Genomic DNA, 19,495 nt, shown 5'->3' on the forward strand with positions numbered 1-19,495 from the left:
GCTGTAATAAATTCCAGTATAAATGGTTTATATTTGGTATAAATGTACCAAAATGAATTATCTCTGTCAGACTCTGGATGCCACAGGGCTTGAAGCCACAGCATTTTGGTAGGGCTGTGAGAAGCACCAGCAACTAACCATGGACTCCCTCTGAGTTTCTCATTCACCAAGAGCTGTGAGTCTCTGCTGTATCAACAACCAGATGACCACCAACACCTTATTTTGCTGGGATGCAATGTGTCTTGGCTCTTGATAAATTTCTACTGTTGGGCCTAACCTCTAATTTGAGAAAGAAAACTATTGTCTGGCACATAATTCTAGAAAACCACCCTCTGCCATAACTTACAAAATACTATAAAGGCTATATGGTGATCGTATCTATTAGAGTTGAATATAAGGTGAAGAATGAATTTTCTTTCTGGTTTAGCACTGTGGTTATCTTACTGCAACCAGTGCCTCGCCATATATTCAGTGGATTTGGAAACAGGGTGAAATTTGTTCAAAAATAAAATGGAAATTTGTGGGAGAAAAAGTTTTAAAGGAGTTTTTAGGTAGTGTTCAGTGCACATTTATCAAGAAATTTAAATTAAATAAATGATCAAGAAATTTAGATTAAATAAATATGGGCTAAAATCCTGAACTGTTTCAAGAATGTAATTGCACTGTCTTCAGGGATGCAAACAACAGAGGCCACCAGAGTGAAGGACCATTGATCAAGTGGAGCAATTATCTGGGTTCCAGTTGTGTGTTAAATACATTTTTTCCCTCAGCAGACAGATGCAGTTTAGTCCCTCTTGAAGCTGGAGGAGGCACTTGGCTTTTCAAGTGAAGAAAACAACTTCCAATAAGAGAAGTAGGTATATGGGAAAGGAGGAGATAAAGGTCAAATAAACCACAACTTTTATATTTGCTATGTCAAGTGTTGAATTTACAAAGAAAGAGAGAATAAAGAGAGAGATAAGAGATAAAATAAGACAGTATAAAGAAACCACAGCCTCAACCTGTAGTACCCAAAAAGCATCCTGAGGACAAATTTTATGAACCCTGCAAGATATTTATAGGTTTACTACCACAATGATTTTTCAAAAAGAAAATGAAACACTTGTCTTGTATATTAAAAATAGCATTGTCTATAGATGAGAGGAAGGAACAAGTCACTTTCAAGGGACCTCTTTTAATATATTCAAAACAAGCCCCAGATGTAAATCCTTTTGAAATTCAGGGAAATACAGATCACAGTGAGAATGACTGTTTTATTTTGTTAATGGCTGAAACCTTACTTTGACTAAGCTCCTCAACTATTTGCTAATGTTTGAAGTCCAAGTTAAGAGATCAAACTCAGTGATCAAAGTAGCCCATTCCTTAGTTTAATATTAAATCCATGAACCACTCTTTTTTTTTCTGTTTTGAAGGGAATCAGCTTTAGTGACTTCCTTATTCCCATGAGTAAATTCTACTATGCACCTTGAAGGATGAAATAGTCTATGCACAACTCCAGCAGAGATAAAAGGAACCCTCCCTAAAACAGCACTCATTTTTATTTACATTCAAGGATGATGGGCTTTTCCCCAGGTTCTAACTGAGATGTGAAGCAAAGGGAATCCAGGAGAGAGGTTCTGCAAACAAGGCAGTTTAGTTTTCATGGAGATTGCTGTGACTCACAGAGGAATCTCTTCTCCCCACACAGCCCCAGCTGCCTTTGTGTGGTGTTCGGTGTCAGAAAAAAAATCATCTCTTCAGCTCAGTTTCAGAATTCTTCATTGGAAAATAACGATTTTTATTAATGTGGCCCTTTATAGGTCTTGTTTCCTGGCTAAAGCTTTTTGTTTGTTTGGTTGGTTGGGGTTTTTTTTGTAAATTTTTTGGGGTTTTGGGATTTTTGGGTTTTTTTTGGTGCATTTACAACTTCTTTGGGTTCATTTACAACTCACACCTGAATGCTTACTGTGAAAAAGTTCAATTTTGATTCAGGAGGGAAATCTAACTTAAAAATACTAAAAGCTTGATGTAATGTGGAAAGGGACAGCTCCTAATTCAAGTTGTTTTCCAAAGGTGCTGAAGAAAGTAGCTGAAATTTTATTCTGTTTAAATAAATCTTTGCTTCAGAAGTAAGAAAAATCAAACCACTATCCAAATGGCCATAAAGAAATATAGCCATTATGATGAAAATAAAATGCAAACTTTTCAAAATTATTTTAATAATATCCAATCATTGTTTCAGAAAAACTGGAAAGAACTATGTTCTTATTTTGGTGGGGGGACGGTTGAATTAGGATTAAAATCTGGTCAGTCAGAGGCACCAAATGGACATCAAGAGAGAGTGAATGGCCACCCAGAAGAAGAGAAGGTATTTGGGTTTTTTTACTGGAGATTTAAAAGGCAAGGTAGCATTTTTAGTTTAATTATGCCTATCCCTCATAACAAAAGAACAAAGCAGGCATCAGGTAAGAAAAACAAAAATAGGAATTATGCAGAAATGTTAACATGGCAAAGCTGAGAGAGAAAGCCTTGAGAGCAGACTCAATTTGAAAGGAATCCCCCTGGGGCATAAATATACAGCAGAAAAGGGATTAATGAATCTTGAAATGCTGGAAATGTAAGAGCACTGCCAAAGTTGCCCTTCAGCTGGGCACAAGAGTACCTTGGCAAATTTACATCATATTCAGTTAACTAAGGCTGCTTAGTCAGCAAAGAGGCTTTGTGGGTGGGCTTCTCACATGTGTTAATGAGCTTTGACCTGTATCATCCCTGATGGGGGAAGAGGTTTGGCTCCTGCCCAATGTGTAACAACTGTTAAAAAAATCTCTCATTTATTCTTTGGTGAGTGAGTACCCACTGCAGCACATTACATGACTTACAGGTGGCCCCAGCACTAAGCCATGTACTTAATGGGGCACAACTGAGTGCCCCAGGAGCTGGGGCTGGGTTCTGCAGAGCTTATCAGCCTCTCTCCTGTCAGGGGACTGCACACAACAGGACAGATGACCTGCAGACCAGCGGATTTACTGGGCTGTTGAATAGGAAGAAAGGTTGAGACTTCCCTGGGTATAAAAAGGTAAGGAGTATGTTTAGCTACACACCTCTGATTAGTGCTCTTATGTGGCTGAAGAATTCATGTGATCTATTTAGTGATCAAGTACAGCTCACTTTGGCGCTTAGAATGAAGTACAATTTCTCTGAACACTTTGTATAGACAGCAAGGAAAAAAATGTATTTCAAAAGGAAAATTCATCCCTCCTGAAATCTAAAAAGCCATTCTCTGTTCTCTGCTTTTTTATGAGCTATGTCTGGAATGAGGACAAGCAGACTTATAACCAGACAGCTTCTGCTAAGTGCCTGAAATCAAGGAGGTGTCACATTGCAAACACCTGTAAAATTGCTGTCTGCTGTAATTTGTCAGGTCTGCTGAGCAAAATGATTTTTCTAGTTTATATTATGCAGTCTGCTTTTTTTAATACAGATTTCATATTATTTTGTCTGTGACTTTCCCAAGGTAAGTAAACCTCTTAAGTCCTTTTACATTATCTTACTATCAAGAGCCTTCCACTTTAACAAATGGTACATCTGATTAAAATGCTATTCCATCTTTCTTCCAGCTTGTAATGAAAAGAGCTGGCAGAACTACTTGCAAAGGGCCTAACTCTTTCAACAAGCAGGTTCTGCATTTAGTCACTTGTAACTTTTGCCAAATTTTAACTGATCTGACTGAAATCTTCAGTGGTAACTGTCAGGCCAGGCTCATTTTTTTTCCCCCAAATGTCATAGGAAAAATATAAATATTTCTCAGAATATACTTCTATATCACTGTTTTGTCCATATACATTATTTTGTCCCTGCTGAGAACAAAAAAGTCCAAATAATTCCGTGAATAACTCTAACAGTCCGTGAATTGGAGCAAGAAATGATGTTTCATGGGGCGTTGCTCTGAGTTTAGAGATGCATTCTGCTGTCTTCATGAAAACAAAAGTAGATTGGGCAGAGCTATAAGCCTCTGACAGACTGTCCATAGGACATGCTAAGTGGATGTGAGTTAGTGTTTAGCACCAGACCTCCAAGTACTTTGTGTGTACAAGTAGCAGCCTTCCCTTCCACCAGCCCTGTTCAGGGCTGTAGGGCCTGCAGCAGAAGAATGTTTGCTGGAAGCAACACCTGAGACTGCCTGTCCTGTTCTGCAAGTGCACCAACTACTGCAAATGCAGGGGACTGAGCAGCTCAGAAGTAAGAAGATTGAACAGGAGCCACAGGGACTGAGAAGGGAAGGGGGCCAGACCACCACTGTAGAAAAGAATGAGGATGGGAAGAGGAAGATGTCAAAAAGTGGTTTAGGAAGACCCTTCTCCTTTAAGGTCAACACAAAATTACTAAGCAAAAAATCCTTTGCACTGCAGGACCCACCACACAGACTTGAATTTTTTTTTCTTTATGTATAATATTATTACATTTAATTGCCACATTTCTTTCCTTGTCTTCTTGGAAATATCAACACACTTCCAGGCCTGTCATCTTTTAATGATGCCATCATGATGATGCTTATCATTGTCAGTTGTAGCTACTGTTAAATGCAGTGAATTTGGTTAGTTCTTCTATACTCTTAATGATGTATGATGTTCTCCTGCTGAATTGCAATGTAGGAATTGCTTGTAGGAAAAACTAAGAGATGGGAAACAGCAAAATAAATTAATGGCAAGAAGGAGACAGGCAGATTAATACCAAATGAACAAACACCCTAAACAACTTAAAAAGCCTTCCAAAGAAAAAGTAAAAAAGTGAGAACTAAGAGTGAATTAATTTTGACACAAATGCAGCACTCTGTCAACTTACTGTAGCAACAAATAAAAGCATGGACAAGAGTTGACCTGACAAGAGACCTGGCTAGAAATAGATGCAATCAAATACTTCAATGCATTGCATATTCAAAGCTTCTTACAAATCTGGAGCTTGACAGCATTTATGTTTCATATATAGAAAAAAAATATTTTTCTCTGCAAAGTTTTTACCACTTTCAGTGCACAGCATAGGAACACTTTTCAAAAGATATTGCTGGACACAAACTCCTGACAAATAGGGTATTTTGGAAGCTTAGGGCACCTTGAGAATTTAGCTGGCAGTTTGGATCCTTTGTGTTTTAAAGGATGCTTGCAACTGGCTTAACTCCGAGCTTCTGGGTCTGCTCAAAACCAAAAGAGAAGTGGACCAGAGATGGAAATGTGGGCAAATACTACTGGGAATGACAAGGCTGTAGCTAGGGAATGCAGAGATGCAGCTGGAATAGCAAAAGCTCGGCTCAAAAGGAAACTGGCTATAGAAATGTAAAAAACTCCAAGAAATGGCTGTTTAGGTACATAGGGAGCAAGTAGAAGGAAAATATTGGCACCCTATTATATGGGAGAGGTGAATTAGTAACCAGCAATGAAGAAAAGGCAGCAGTTCTTGACACTTCCCTCACATCTGTCTTGACCAACACTGTTGAGCCCCAGACCTTGGGAGCAAAACTCTGGGTTCATGCAAACACAGACTGACCATCACTGATGGAAGAGCTGCAGCTGAACTGTTACAGGAGCTTGGCACTACAAATCAATGGGCCCTGATACTGCCCACCTGAGGGTGTGAGGAGTGCTGGCTGATGTTGTTGCAAGACTCTTCATAATCCTCTTCATATTCTTTGAGAAATTGCGGAGATCAGGGGATATCCCAGAAAACTGGAAGAGAGATAGTGGGAACCCCACCATCAAGAGGGGCTTAAAGGAGGATCTACAGGCTCTTTAGCCTTATTTCAGTCTCTGGGAAAGTTATGGAATGAATCCTCCTGGGGTCTATCATAAGTGAGATGAAGCACATGACTGGGAAAAGCCAGCACAGAAGTCACCAAGGGCCAGATGTGCTTAACAAACTTGCAAAAGCAAATTTGACTTTTGTGACAAAGTAACCTGCTTGGTTGGTTTGGGGAGGGGGAGTTACAAGTGGACATTCTCTACCTGGATTTCTCCAAGGCTTTTGATATGGTTTTCCATGGCTGCCTCCTAGAGAAAAGTGTAATGGTCTGGACAAGTGGTCTGTGTAGTGGGTGGGAAACTGCAACCTCTCAAGGTTGCACACAGGATGGTGGTAAACAGCTCCTTTTCAAACTGGCAACCCACCACAACCTGTCTCCCAGGGATCCACACTGGAGCCAACCCTGTTTACAATCTTTGTAAATGATCTGGACAACAGGATGAAGTGTATCCTGATGAAGCTGGACAATGGTACCAAACTGAGTAGGGAAGTGAACTCTTTGGAAGCAGAAGTCATGCTGCAGGAAGACCTGGATAGGCTGGGAGGGTGGACCGACAAGAACCTTACGAAGTTCAACCAAAACTGACAAGTAGGTCCCAGGCTGGGACCTACCTGTCTGTGCAGCAGCTCTGTGGAAAGGGACCTGGGGCTCCTGGGGATGACAAGCTCAGTGAGTGGTGCTGCTGTGGCACAGAGAGCCAGCAGGCCACTGGGCTGCATCAACAAGGGCATCTCCACAGGGACACAGAAGTCATTGTCCCACTCAGTGCTTGTCAGGCCACACCTGGAACACAGTGCTTGGTTTAGGTTCACACTATGCAAAAAGATGTGGACAGGCTGGAGAGCCATTGCTCTTAATGATAAGTAATTTTATAATTATACATTTTTTAATAATAATACTTAATAATAAGTATTTTTATGTTTTTAAATGCTGAAGCTGAGAAATACTGCTGTTAAGACAGGATGTGACTTCAGGAAAATACTGAAAGCTCTACAACAATTTATGAGAAAATTTGCAGCCACTAGCCTGTTTTTTATAAAGCATCTTTTACAGAGCTACTGCCTCTTTGGGGGCACCCACCCCAGATAAACACTGGGGTGAGATGCTGTTCTATGGTCCTGAGCACCAGGAGGTTTGACTGTAGGTGGTATTTGCAAATCTTCCCTTCAGAAGCTGAGGATGATCACAGAGGATTTTTATGCAGTATCTATTTCCAGCAAAGCATATTTAATGAGAAAAAGGATCTGCATATGAAAAATCTACATCTCCAACCTTCTTCCCTCACATTTGTCATCTCCTCTGAGTGTTTGAGAACTTAGAGGTCCTCTGAGGATCCATGTGAGTGTAGGTATCAGACAGCTTCCAGAAAGCAGCTGCAGAGGACAGCTCCTGTCTTGATGTTCTTTTTGGTTTTTTTTTTTTTTTTTTTTTTTGGTCTTTTCCTCTTTTCATAATCTGTCTGATCCCTTGCTTAGCAATGCAGTTGTGCAACTTAGAGCTACAAACAACATAGAATTTTTGAAGGAAACAACACTGGCAGTGCTCCTTCACCTCAGGACATGCATGTGTGGCAAGGGCTGAACTGAGTGAACTTCCTGTGGGCTTTCTGGCAGCCTTACTTACCATTAACTAAACCTTCCTATGCATAAAGTGGATAGCCTGTAACAAGTGTTGTATGTAATAATCTCTCATAACCACTTGATAATTTCTACATACATTCCTTCAGAAGGGAAAAGGCAGTGGATGATGTCCATTGCTTCCCCCCAGCACATCTAGACATTTTGCAAATACAGGGGCATGCCCTTGCTGCTCAAATGCAAATCCTGCTCTAAAAACGTTTTTATGGATCTTGGCGTCCTACTGTCCTCAGCAAGGATACAGGTTCACAAAAGAAAAATCACCCTTCTCTATGCTTTTATCTCAATTTAGCATTAGCTTGTAATGGGAAAAAAACCTTATTATTTGATCATCTCTTGTATATTACAGCTCTACTAAAATATTTTTGTACTGCCTTTGGCTGGAATAGAGTTCATTTTCTTCAGAATAGTTTGTATGAGGCTGTGTTTTTGATTTGTGCTTGAAACATGGATAATTCAGGGATGTTTTCCTTATTGCTGAGGAGTACTCACACAGAGTCAAGGCCTTTTCTGCTTCTCAGCCCACCTCACCATTGATGGGGCTGGGGGTGCACAAGTTGGGAGCTGGGTGGGGACACAACTGGGACAGCTGATCCCAACTGACCCAAGGGATATCCCACAACATATGGTGTGATGCTCAATATACACAGTTGGGGGAAGAAGAAAAAGGAGAAAAGGGGGGATATTTGGAGTGATGGTGTTTGCTTTCCCAAGACACCATCACTTGAGCCCTGCTCTCCTGGGGATGGCTGAACACCTGACTGCCCATGGGAAGCAGGGAATTAATTCCCTGTTTTGCTTTGCTTGTGAGTGTGGCTTTTTCTTTAACTATTAATCTCCACCCACAATTTTTCTCACTTTCACACTTCAGATTCTCTCCCCCATACTGCTGGAAGGGAAGAAGCAACTCTGTGGGGCTTAGGTCCCAAGTGGGGTTAAACCACCACAGTTTTCCTTAGTAAAGGGAACTTAAAAGCTACATTAATGTGTTTGAAATGGTGATCGCTGATGTAAATAGAAGTGAGCTGAAGATGGGAGCATAACACAGTTTTTGATCTGAAAAATTTCTGCAGGTAATTTCCACTGAAGTCAGCACAAGCACATTCCCTCTCTGTGCTAAGGAGCAGGGTTGCTAAATCCAAGTATATTGGATTAAGAGAAAGTCCCCACTGATCACAGCACTAGAAATGATGCCATCCCTAAAAGTCTTAAATCAAATATGGGGATGTAAGGGTCTGTTCAAGAACTAAACTGAAAAGCTACAGTATAATAAGCAATTTACATTTCATTATAACCTATTTAATTTATCTATCTACTGATTCCATGCTTACATGCCTTCCAATTCATTTTCATACTGCTGATAGGTCACCTAATTTCACACTGGCCTCTCTTCCTAGCAGAGGCTCCTTTTTGAAGCATAGCCTACTTAATCCTACGCTTCAAATCCCTCCTGATAACTCTCTGTTCCCATTCTTTTCTAATGCAAACTCCTTCACAAAATAAAACTACTCACAGACATTTCTGTGAACAGGCAATGAAATGTTAAAAACCAGAAACTTTGTTGGAACCTTTGATCACAGGGTAGGGTTCAAAATTCACTGAAATTTATTACTTTTTTCATTGGCTATTTAATTCTGCTTCATAAGTGTGAATGTAGGAATATGCACACATTTAAATTCCAGACGACATACCAGTCGGAGAAGGTCTTTATTGATTTACCAGCCCTTGTGGATCATCTCCAGTATCCACTGACACCAGTGCAATGATCTCATGTGTACAATGTCAACAGAAGCTCTAAGAAATCTTTACCTGAAAAACATCTTTCCTAATGTACATTTGATAAATTCAACAGCTGGCAACATTTTCACAAGCCAGTCTGTTGTTCAGAATATTACAGTTGTTTTAATAACAGCATATTAACAGCTATCTACAAATGGCAAAATATAAAATTCTTGGAGAAGACAGAAAGGATAACTACACATGCAATGAATGCATATATATGCTTAGAGAAGTCTGCCAATAGTAAAATATTTCCACTGGGGAGGAAAAAAATCCTAACAGGACTACAGCAAGGTGTACTGGCAAAAATAAAGATATTAACTCCTCCTTCCTGAGGAGCTTCTACTGTCTCAGTTAAAGGCCACAGCCCTACTTTCCTCCCGTGCATGCTGAAACCAGCTCTACCTGCAAAAAAATGTCCATAAATCTGGTCTCACTGTGTGACTGGAATAGCACTGCTTCTCTTCAGAAGGGGAGAATTTGAGATTTACAGCCATGGCTGTATAGCAAAATGCTATTAGCAGTAGAAGATGAGACCACAGTCTGTTAGAATGGATACACTTGAAGTGAGGGAATATTTCATCCTTATGCAAGAAAATGGAGAGCCTATGATTTGGGTGGGATTGAGCTCCAGATTATGACACCTGGGTTTAAACACCTGCATGTTTTGGCTATGTGTCAAAGCTGCCATGGAGCTCTGGGGCCCGTTCCTTTAACAAGATCAGCGCCCCTGCAGATCCCCTGCCAGGCACATTCAGCTCTCAGCTGTCATAATCAAAGAATGGAGTGCATCACAAGCCTTCAGTCATTTTGGCCAACCCAGTACAGCTATACTGCATGCCATAGGAACACTTCAAAAGGCATAAAGTACCTGTTTGTAGGCAGAGGAAAACACTCCCTTTAGACACACTCAGTGACATTTATGGTACAACTGATTAAAGGCCGGTGTCACTGAAGTGGACAACTCTCCAGGACCCATTGATCCTGGAAGTGGATGCATCCTACATCTTGTACAAGCAGATTCTTAAGGTAGGTGAACTGTTCTGATGTTCAGTCCTACATTCAGAGTTTGAGTCAACTGTCCATTTACAGACATGAAATGCTATTTCATCTCTAAGGCTGATAAATATTACACCGGACCTACCTTTCTGAGCAGCAGCTGGAGGCCATATAGGTAACCCAAAGGTATCTAAAATGGCTCCATGTGCTTTTCTTTGTGTGAGCAAATGAACCAACCACTTTTAACAGCCTTAAGAATTCTACAAGAACTAGTAATATTTTAAAAATAATATGGCTTGTTATTAATATTACCACTGCATATGGAAGCTTCAAGTTGTTCAATTTGCTCACAACTTAGAACACTGGCCGTTTGTTACATCAAGACAATTAAGTAGGATCAATATACTTCATCAGTTTTTTTAAGCAACCTTTCATCTTGTGGTCCTCTTCTCTAACAATGGATCTTTTTGCCTAAAAACTGATCTTATGAAGTAAGCCATTTACAAGTCTCTGTTTCTACTTATGATAATGGTACAGAAAACCACACATGGTTGCTTTGTAGCTAAATGTCATATTTAGGTTACTGTATTAGGTTTTTTTTCATTAAAGCAGTCCTTAAAAAAAAAATCTCTGGCCACAATTTGCCCTTTAAATTGTTAAACTTAGTATCAGTACATTTCTTTTAGAAGTTAGCTATTCTTGGTGCAAGAATTTTCTCCTTGAAACCATAATTACTATGTGAACACTCCTTGCAAGCAATCTCCCAGTAATTATATTGTACCTTTTAAGTAAAGGTAAAATCATTTCAAAATTTTAATGACAGATGTCTCCAAGTTAAATAAATCTTACACCATAATGAATAAAGTCAAACTGAAATACAAACACTAATACTGGTATTTTACTGAAATTCAGAAACTCAAAGCCACATCTGCATAAATGGTCAGTTTTGCATCTCCTGCTTCCTAAAACCTCTGGGAGCTGCAGTCTGTGTAATACATTTGGCTACTCAGGTAGCACCTCAGGTCAAGGACCAGAATCCCTTCATGGTAGATACCACAAAAGACTGAGTAGAAAAACAACTCCCAGCCTAAACAATACATAGGACTATGTGCACAAAGTCTGGAGAGGCTGAAGTAAGGATAAGGCTTCTGAGTGAAGCTGCAAAGGATTGTCAAAGAAAGAATCAAAGGAAATAGTTACAGGCAAGAGAAAGAAGAAGTACACTTTTCACCTCTGTATCTAGAACTGACTACAAAACAAGATCAAATTGGTTTAGCTAACTAAAGGGTACAGAAGTTCAACTGAGGTCTGCCTGGAGAGGCTGACAAATTAGGGACATCAACTTGACATATTTGAAGTAATAGAGTTATATATTAGCAATTATATAATAGGAAATTTGCTCTGACATTATAGTAATTTTCAGGCCTAGATTCCCAGCCAGAGCTCAAAAAAATCCTTGTTTCTTCATAATCTAATATCTAAAATGGCAGCAGGTTTTATCCCTAATAGACTGGCCACTTTCTCTCTCTTTTACAAGCTATGAAAAATGTTATCATTGAAGCTCTCGTATTTTTGCCAAGTTTATGAAAAATCAAGCTTTGTATTTCTTTTGTCAAATACTTACATTCCATTAGTTTTAAATAATGCTCTGTATTCTACATGTATTATTTTCAACAAACATGTTCATTACCAGATCAATAAAAGTACTTTGATTTTATGGAGCTCTTTCCTAATAATCTTCAGTTCCATGCTCTGATGTTTGAGAATCAAGAATGTGTTTGACATCTCTGAAAATAAGGTGGACTCAGATATGTCTCACAATGTCTACCCCCAAGGTAATTTTAATTATTTAAAATTACCCCAAGTCCAGAAATATGCAATAAAGCAACAAGAATTTAAAGTTACTCTCATGCATGATTTTTCCCCTAAAATTTTCTATATATTATGGATTCAAGTGCAGGTCTCTATTTGCGTGCAAAAACTTGCCTGTCTGGGTTTCCAGTTACCAACAACTACACGTAAGCAGATTATTTTTTGATGTAATAATGAAATTCAAAAGGAGCAGAGAAATGCCATGACAAAAGTTGTATTTTAAATCTGATTTAAATATTAAACATAAGTGAAAAACATAGGTCATAGTTACTCACCTACGATGAGTAAGAAAACTACCACTGACATGTCCTGAGCCATCACATCCTGGTGTTGGACATGACATTCCTTCCGTCTTCACTGACTTCCAAGAGAACTGTGAGCCATTTAGGTACCCATCCTTTTGCCTTTTGGCAGCAAGAGGACACCCTGATGCACTGCGATGGGATGCATATTTTCCAGTTATATGACCCTGGCCATCACAGCCAGGAACTGGACATCTGTATAGCAGACAGATGAGAAAAACTTTATTGTCTTGCCATTATATACATGGTAGCCTCTACAACAAAGTCAAAATAAACCTGATATGAAAAGGAAAGAATAATCCTACACTGTGGTTGCAAAAGTAGTCAAGATACCCTGTAGTGGGTAAAATTACAAGCACAACTTTACAATTTGAAGAAAAAAATGTTCGCTGATAAATTCTAATAAGGGTAGCCAATAGATGAAGTCACAGCTGCTGACATTATGCAATTGTAACAAAAGGACTGAGACATGTATTTGAATTACAGGTGTTTATCACAGTAAATATCACAGGGGAATTGAAATATTTGCTACTGAGCTCTGGCCAGCAGCAGAATTGTTCATAAAACCCTATAAGCATAAAATATACTTAGTATAATCCTTGGTACATTTTATTTATAGGTATGAAACCCAAAGAAGTCTTGTCTGAAGTCATGAAAGGTCATGTATACACAGTTATGATGTAATCAGAGCACCTCATTAGAAATGCTGAGCTCCTTTAACCACTCTTTGAATAGGGGTGATGCTATGAAACTGTGAGCTACAGCCCAGAGACCAATGAAGGCAGTTTTGTATTCATCTGATGGTTTTTCTTAGTTGGGAATCTCCCCATACATTTGCTCTATATACTGCTCTGTATACTAAAAACTAAATAATCAAGGTTAGAAGGAAAAAGTTAGAATCTTCAAAGTGAAACATTTAAAGAAAATTATGGGGGTTTTTTTCAATGTGTTGCTACGTAACAGACGTCTAAACTAAAGGCCAATAACTTCACTGTTTGTGAACTAAAATATTCCTGCAATTTTCTACTGAGGATCTGGTCCTGAATGGTCCTAAGTCCACCAAGTTCAGTGGCCACTAATAATCAGAGTGCCTTGCAAGAAGAAACCAAGACCTACAGGTAGGCATTTGTTTCTTTTGCAAACTGCATGAACAATCAGATCGGTTGCAGCAGTCTCATATAAACACTCAATCCTCTATTCCCATAACTACCTTTATTTAGCATGTATGGTTCACCTGTAGTATGCAAACAGATTATTAATTTCCAGATTATTCTTTTGAAAATGAAGAATTTAAAACTATTTCTAAATTACAGATGACTGTACCCTTGGCTAATGCTGTATCCTTTGTTGAAACAATCAGCACTGAAACTAGATTTTCTCATAGAAATCAATGTGTTCATCTGCCCTTGGATAACTATCACACAATAACATTTATGCCTTAAAAACACTGAAGATATAGAAGACCTATAAAACATACAAAGGCCCTTTGACAATATTTGTTCTCACCTAATTGGCTCTTGGTCTTCTTTGTCTTCCTTACTTTGTGCTATCCTGATTCCACTTTTCTTTGCTCGTGGACAGCCTGAAAGACTGTGTAAAAGAAAACATTTTAGAATGCAATTTCTCATTCTTGGGTACACTTTACAGGAATATGCTTTCTATTCAAGAAACTGGCAAAATAGGCAATCCTGTCTAGTTTGCACAGTCAAAGCTCAGGTGGATAAATAAGGAGAGTTGCAGCAGCCACAGAAGGGGGGATCCATGGGTGTGAGTCTGTGATACAGGACAGGACTGCCAGTGCTGTGCACACCACACACACAGGAACTCCCCCAGGAGTCAGGGAAGGCAGCTCTTAAACCCTCTGCCTAATAACTCCTTCAGCTGACTCAGCAGCAGCAGTGGCATCTTTAATAGGAATAGAAGTCAGTGTTTCAGGGCTGAGAGACGTTATGTCCCCTATGTCTGAGAGGGATGGAAGAAAAAACAGGATTATCTCTTCGTTGGATCAAAGATTTCTCTCAGGAGCACATTAGTAACATTATCAAACTCTCCCAAACATCACATAACAATTCTATAGAATCACTGAATAAAAACATGACAGAGCTCAGAGCTTCCAGTGCCTTTCAGAGAAGGGGTTCAAGTGCTCAGAATTCACCCAGACAAAAAGACTTGGTAGAGACAAAGTTATATGTTACATTTAACTAAAGACTGAGAATGTTGCTTTCAACTACACAAGCTCATCCTCCCTTTGCATATGAAGAATTCATTATAGAAACCACTTAGTAGACTTGACAATGATGTTAACTGATTTTTAAAGATTTTTTTTAGGTTGCTGATATCTGAGGATACAGGATAAGTATTTCTATCAAAACAATCATTCTTGGTCCTCTATTTAAATGTTATTTCCATCTTAACTATCCACATTAAAAAAGAAATCCACCAGTAGAACACCTTCAAGTGTTGACACGAGAGAGAAAGAAGTGTCACCAAAGAAAAAATTTCCTAGAGAAATAAAACAGAAGATTAAATTTTTGTTTTCAGAATGAGGAAAGGTACTTGAGTGTTGTATAGTAGGTCCTGTCTTTGCAAAGAAGAGAAGAGTGGTAACAAAAATAAGAATGGTAACAAAATTTTCAGTTATTTTGTCTTGTCAAAACCAGTGAGGACTGAGGGGAAGAAGCACAGAGAAAGGTGATGCAATCACAGACAGAATTCTGTGTTAGAAAATGAAGAATAGATAAAACCAGAGTTTACATGCTGCAAAGCCATAAATAAGTCAATTAAAGAAAGAGAGGAATGCTGGCACAGGACATTGGACATAGTACATTATCTAGAAACTTTTAGTGACATGTCATGGCTACATCAATAGTGTTAAACAGAAGGGGCCTAGAACTGTTGCTTTGACCCAAGACCAGAAAGTTCACATTTGTACAGCTAAGCTCTCTATCTCTGTACAGCAGGGCAGCTACACCCACACTGTTTGTAAAGAATGATCTGGAACCACACTGAGTCCCAAATCATATCTTAGAATTGCCTGTGAGACCTTTAGTTGCCCAGGGTCAGTGCCATGCCAGGGGTCATGGCAGCACTAATGGAATAGGCATCTGCACTCTGATATGTGGACCGGTGCTCTCATCCCATTTCATTTTCCATTTAAAATGTAACTGACCATTTTCCTTTTCAAAGCAAACGGCTGTTTATTCCAGCTTGCATAGTGGACATGAAAGTACCACAGTTCTTTGTGTACAAACTAAACCTGAGAAAGCCTGTGCCAATTAACAACAGTTTTCTTCAAAAATAATAATGTTGTCGGTAAGAAAGAAGTAGGAGGAAGAAACCCTGGGGGATTCAGAATAAGAGAAAGCTGGCTCTGGGGCAAGGGAACTGTTCAGGAACAGGCTGGTTCACTGCCTGACACACAACTTGGTCTGCAGAAAGTGAAGGGGAGTGGATGGGTGTTAAAGATACCCCTCCTTTATCTCTGAGAGTAGCTGTACTCACTCGGTGAGGATAATCAGAATTTGCATCTGAAAACTAAACAGTTAACAGGAATTCCTCAGAAAGCAGTATTATTTTTAGTAGGTGTACAGATGGGTATGCTTGTAAATGATATGTTCATAACAAAATCTGAACAAAGAATTTCTGCCTTGACTAATGATTTAAAGCTTTCTACATACTAAGTCAATTTAATTATCACCTACTCACTGGTATTTTGGTGCATCATCTCTCTCTAAAAGAACTTTCTAATCTATTTCTATTTATTAGAAAATTTTAAGACCTTTCAGGTCCTCTAAACAGACATTTCCAACACACAGTTTCTGAGGCTGTGATTATTTCACTTTTCCTCTGACCGTGGATCCATCAAGAAAACATATGTCAAGCCTTTGCTTTAATTTTTTAATTCTGTAACAACCAAAGCTATTACAAGATAAGAATATTACTTAATTTTTCTATGAGTTTAATTCCTTATATATGAAGACGAAAGGCAAATAGGGAAATTCAGTAGCAGTGCACAGTGCTATAACTTCTTGCAGAAATTGAAGGGCTGTGTGGAACTGCAGAGTTATGGCAGAGTTCAATCTGCCTCACGTATGCTTGCTGTTGAGCAGCCATTTTAAATACCAGGGATAACCTCAGCAGCCATTTAGGAGAGATGTCTGTCATTCCTTTCCTTCTGAAACTGACAGGGTTGTAACTGATGGTGTCAAATACAAACAAAAATGCTAACTCAGATGCAGGCAGAGCTAAATGCTAATTTGCAGTCTGGGAATTAGAAAGCCTAACTGACAACATGCTGTGGGGTCTTCCATGCTTAACAGCTCCAGATTTAGGCTACTGGTTTGCTGCCCTTTGAAGGCATACATTTTGCCAGCCTTCCCACCTCAGAAATGGCCTTGACAGATACCGTGATCTGAACAGGGTAAGGTTGGCTCTGTGTAAATGTGACAGGTCTCCTGAGGACATCTGTGGATTTAAGCAAAGAAAATGTTACTTCACTGACTACATGTCAGTGCTTCTGTGCCTGCAGGCAGCCAAAGACATGGGGTTGCCAGAGGCCTTTTTGGAAGAGAAATTAAGGAGCTACATGGCCAATATAGACATGGTGGCATTTCAAAAGGCTGCATGTGTTAAATCCCAATGGACTGAGCAAATTCCAGACATGTTTGTTTTGTAGAACAACTTTTTATATCTTTATATGTACTTGATTATGCTGCACAATCAAATGAAAACTTGGTCCAGCAGTCATCTGCAAAAATACAAGAATGTAAGAATTTCCAGACAAAAGCAGGTAACACCACTCATCCCATGGTCCAGTCCTTTAGTGGCCAGGAGACAACGTACAAGGAAAAGGTTTAAAAAATGAATTAACATTCAGTGATTCTCCCCTACCAACCTTGACAGCTTTTAGGTTTCTTGTTAGTAACACTTTTCTTCTGCATCTTCACTCTCCCACCTGCTTCTGGTTAAACAGATGATCAAACACATAAATAGCTTCCCTGAAGTTGGGGTAGAGTTATTACAGGCTGGTAGAATGGTAGCTGATAAATTTACATACAGTTAGATGTACTTCTAAATTTGACCTTAAATTCTTCTGAAAGTGAGATCAAATCTACATCATGTAAGTGCTTTTAATTATTTATATCTTCTCCTTTATAATGTTATTTTTACTTTTGATGTTTAACACTGCATTACAGAAATTGATATTGTGATCTTTCATTTTCACAGCACGTTAAATATGGCATGCTCCCAATCTCTTATTTATGTTTTGACTTTGAACTCTTTGCTGCTTCTGGTGGGAAAACATTTAAACTGGGAACTTGTGTATTGACTAGCTATAGCCAATTGTAAAACTGCAGGGACTTGGTGAAGAAAGCAAATATCCAGCCTCAACTGTACTTGTCTGTGTGGGAGTAAAGAGTCTTAGAGTCTTACTAGCACAAGAGAGGTAGACTACACTACTATTCACTATTATTCTTTGATTAAACAGTAGATAGATGTTTACAAAATATGGCACAGCTCTCCTCTACTGATTTAGTTCTCAATTAACCACAGGGGAATTGCTAATTGCACAACATTTACACCATTGCCTCTACAGTGTAATTGATCAATATCCTAATTAGTAAATGAGAAGCATTCTTTGACCCTTGGTGAAGTTACAGTTAAGGCAGCTTTCATCCATAAATTTCTTTTTCCATACTTCTGGCTTGATGTAATACAAAGTGTTTCAATTTAAGAACAAGCCAAACTTTTTTCTGAAATGTACTAACAAGACTGGTGCATATTAGATGAAAGAAGTACTTTTTCCCTCTGATAAAAGCTGATAAGGCTTCATCTGGGAGAGGCAGTAAAGAACAGGATCCAATTTTGCATTTCAAGGAATATAGAGTGAGTCTGGAAGAGACTGACATGAGCATTCGGGAAATACAACTTTTGGGAAAAAGATGCAGGAGTAGGATTTCAGTCCAAACTGTGAAGAGCTAAGCTGTTCTGAATGTAAAGCAACAGAAACATGAATGTTGAATTACTTCCGCAGGCTACTAGAGAGGACAGAGAAACTGAATTTATTTTGTATAAAGATTTTGCCAGAAATTAGCAAAAATATTCCTACCTATTTGGGTAGTGAGTCATCCTGAAGCTGAGAAATGTTATTCGTTAGTGGCTAATATGAGTTAGACCAACATTTGTCTCTGCAGCACTCAATCCTGCTTCAGTATTCAGAGAGTGAAGTCAGGTCAGTTGAGGCACCTTCTCGCCCTGCAGTTATTTGATTTAAATAACAAAACCTTGTCTTTACATACCTTCGATGAGAAGCATAATTTCCAGTTATATGCCCAGAGCCATCACACCCAGGAGTGGGACACCTAGAATAACAAAGGAAGAGACACCCAGCAGTTACTGACAGGAAAGGTGTAACTGCCCATTTAAAAATATTAATTGGCTTATCCTTGTTTCCTCAGGTGCCAGCCTTTGGAACCCCTACCCACTGCTAAACCTGAACTTAATTCTACACCAGGGACAAACATAGTTTTTCATTCATAACATGTTTTTGTTTGCTATTCCTCAGTTGCCCACTCCAGTGCTTCCTGGATATCTCAAGTACTGGCAGATTAGTGGAGATTTTCCAGCAATCCAACATCCCTACAGCACCAGGAATGAGTAGGGTTGACAGCAAATGCACTATCCCCATGGTGTATGCTTAGGTAGTGGCTAACATTGCTGTGAGTAATTTTCTTTTCCACTGGAGCTATTGCTCTAATCCCACTGCACAGTGCCATGAAGAGATCCCTTCACCTCTCAATGAAGCAAAGGAAATGCCTAAGACAGGGAAGTAATGCTGGCCTCTTGCAGAGATGGTAACCCACCCAAACAGTGCCAAACACCAAGCTACAGCACCAGACAGAAGTGGTACAGCCCTCAGTGGAATTTCTAACAGTTGAACAACATTAGAGCCATCAAAGAAAATGGATGGATTTTTCTACATTGCAAAGATGATTGCGATCATCACAGAAAAAGCTACATTATAATGCTAAGTAAAATCATTATCTGGTATTTGAACTGCCATACTAAATCACAGAAAAGACAAAGAATTAATTTATATGCATTTTAATGAACAGACAAATGCTACATGAATT

At 39.1% G+C, this 19,495-nt stretch overlaps 1 protein-coding gene across 4 annotated transcripts in view; it reads right to left on the reverse strand.

Annotated features, from left to right (window-relative positions):
- MYT1L (myelin transcription factor 1 like) overlaps positions 1-19,495 on the reverse strand; it is a 126,932-nt gene that overhangs the window by 12,872 nt on the left and 94,565 nt on the right. For all 4 annotated transcript variants that reach the window (XM_050972400.1, XM_050972399.1, XM_050972398.1 and 1 more), the window contains exons 15-17: positions 18,662-18,724; positions 13,869-13,952; positions 12,336-12,557 (exon numbers count right to left, since the gene is read on the reverse strand). In XM_050972400.1, coding sequence (XP_050828357.1) covers positions 12,336-12,557; positions 13,869-13,952; positions 18,662-18,724 — 369 coding nt within the window. The remainder of the gene's footprint in view (positions 1-12,335; positions 12,558-13,868; positions 13,953-18,661; positions 18,725-19,495) is intronic.

Source organism: Serinus canaria, chromosome 3 (assembly GCF_022539315.1).
Source record: "Serinus canaria isolate serCan28SL12 chromosome 3, serCan2020, whole genome shotgun sequence".
Classification (NCBI taxonomy): domain Eukaryota; kingdom Metazoa; phylum Chordata; class Aves; order Passeriformes; family Fringillidae; genus Serinus; species Serinus canaria.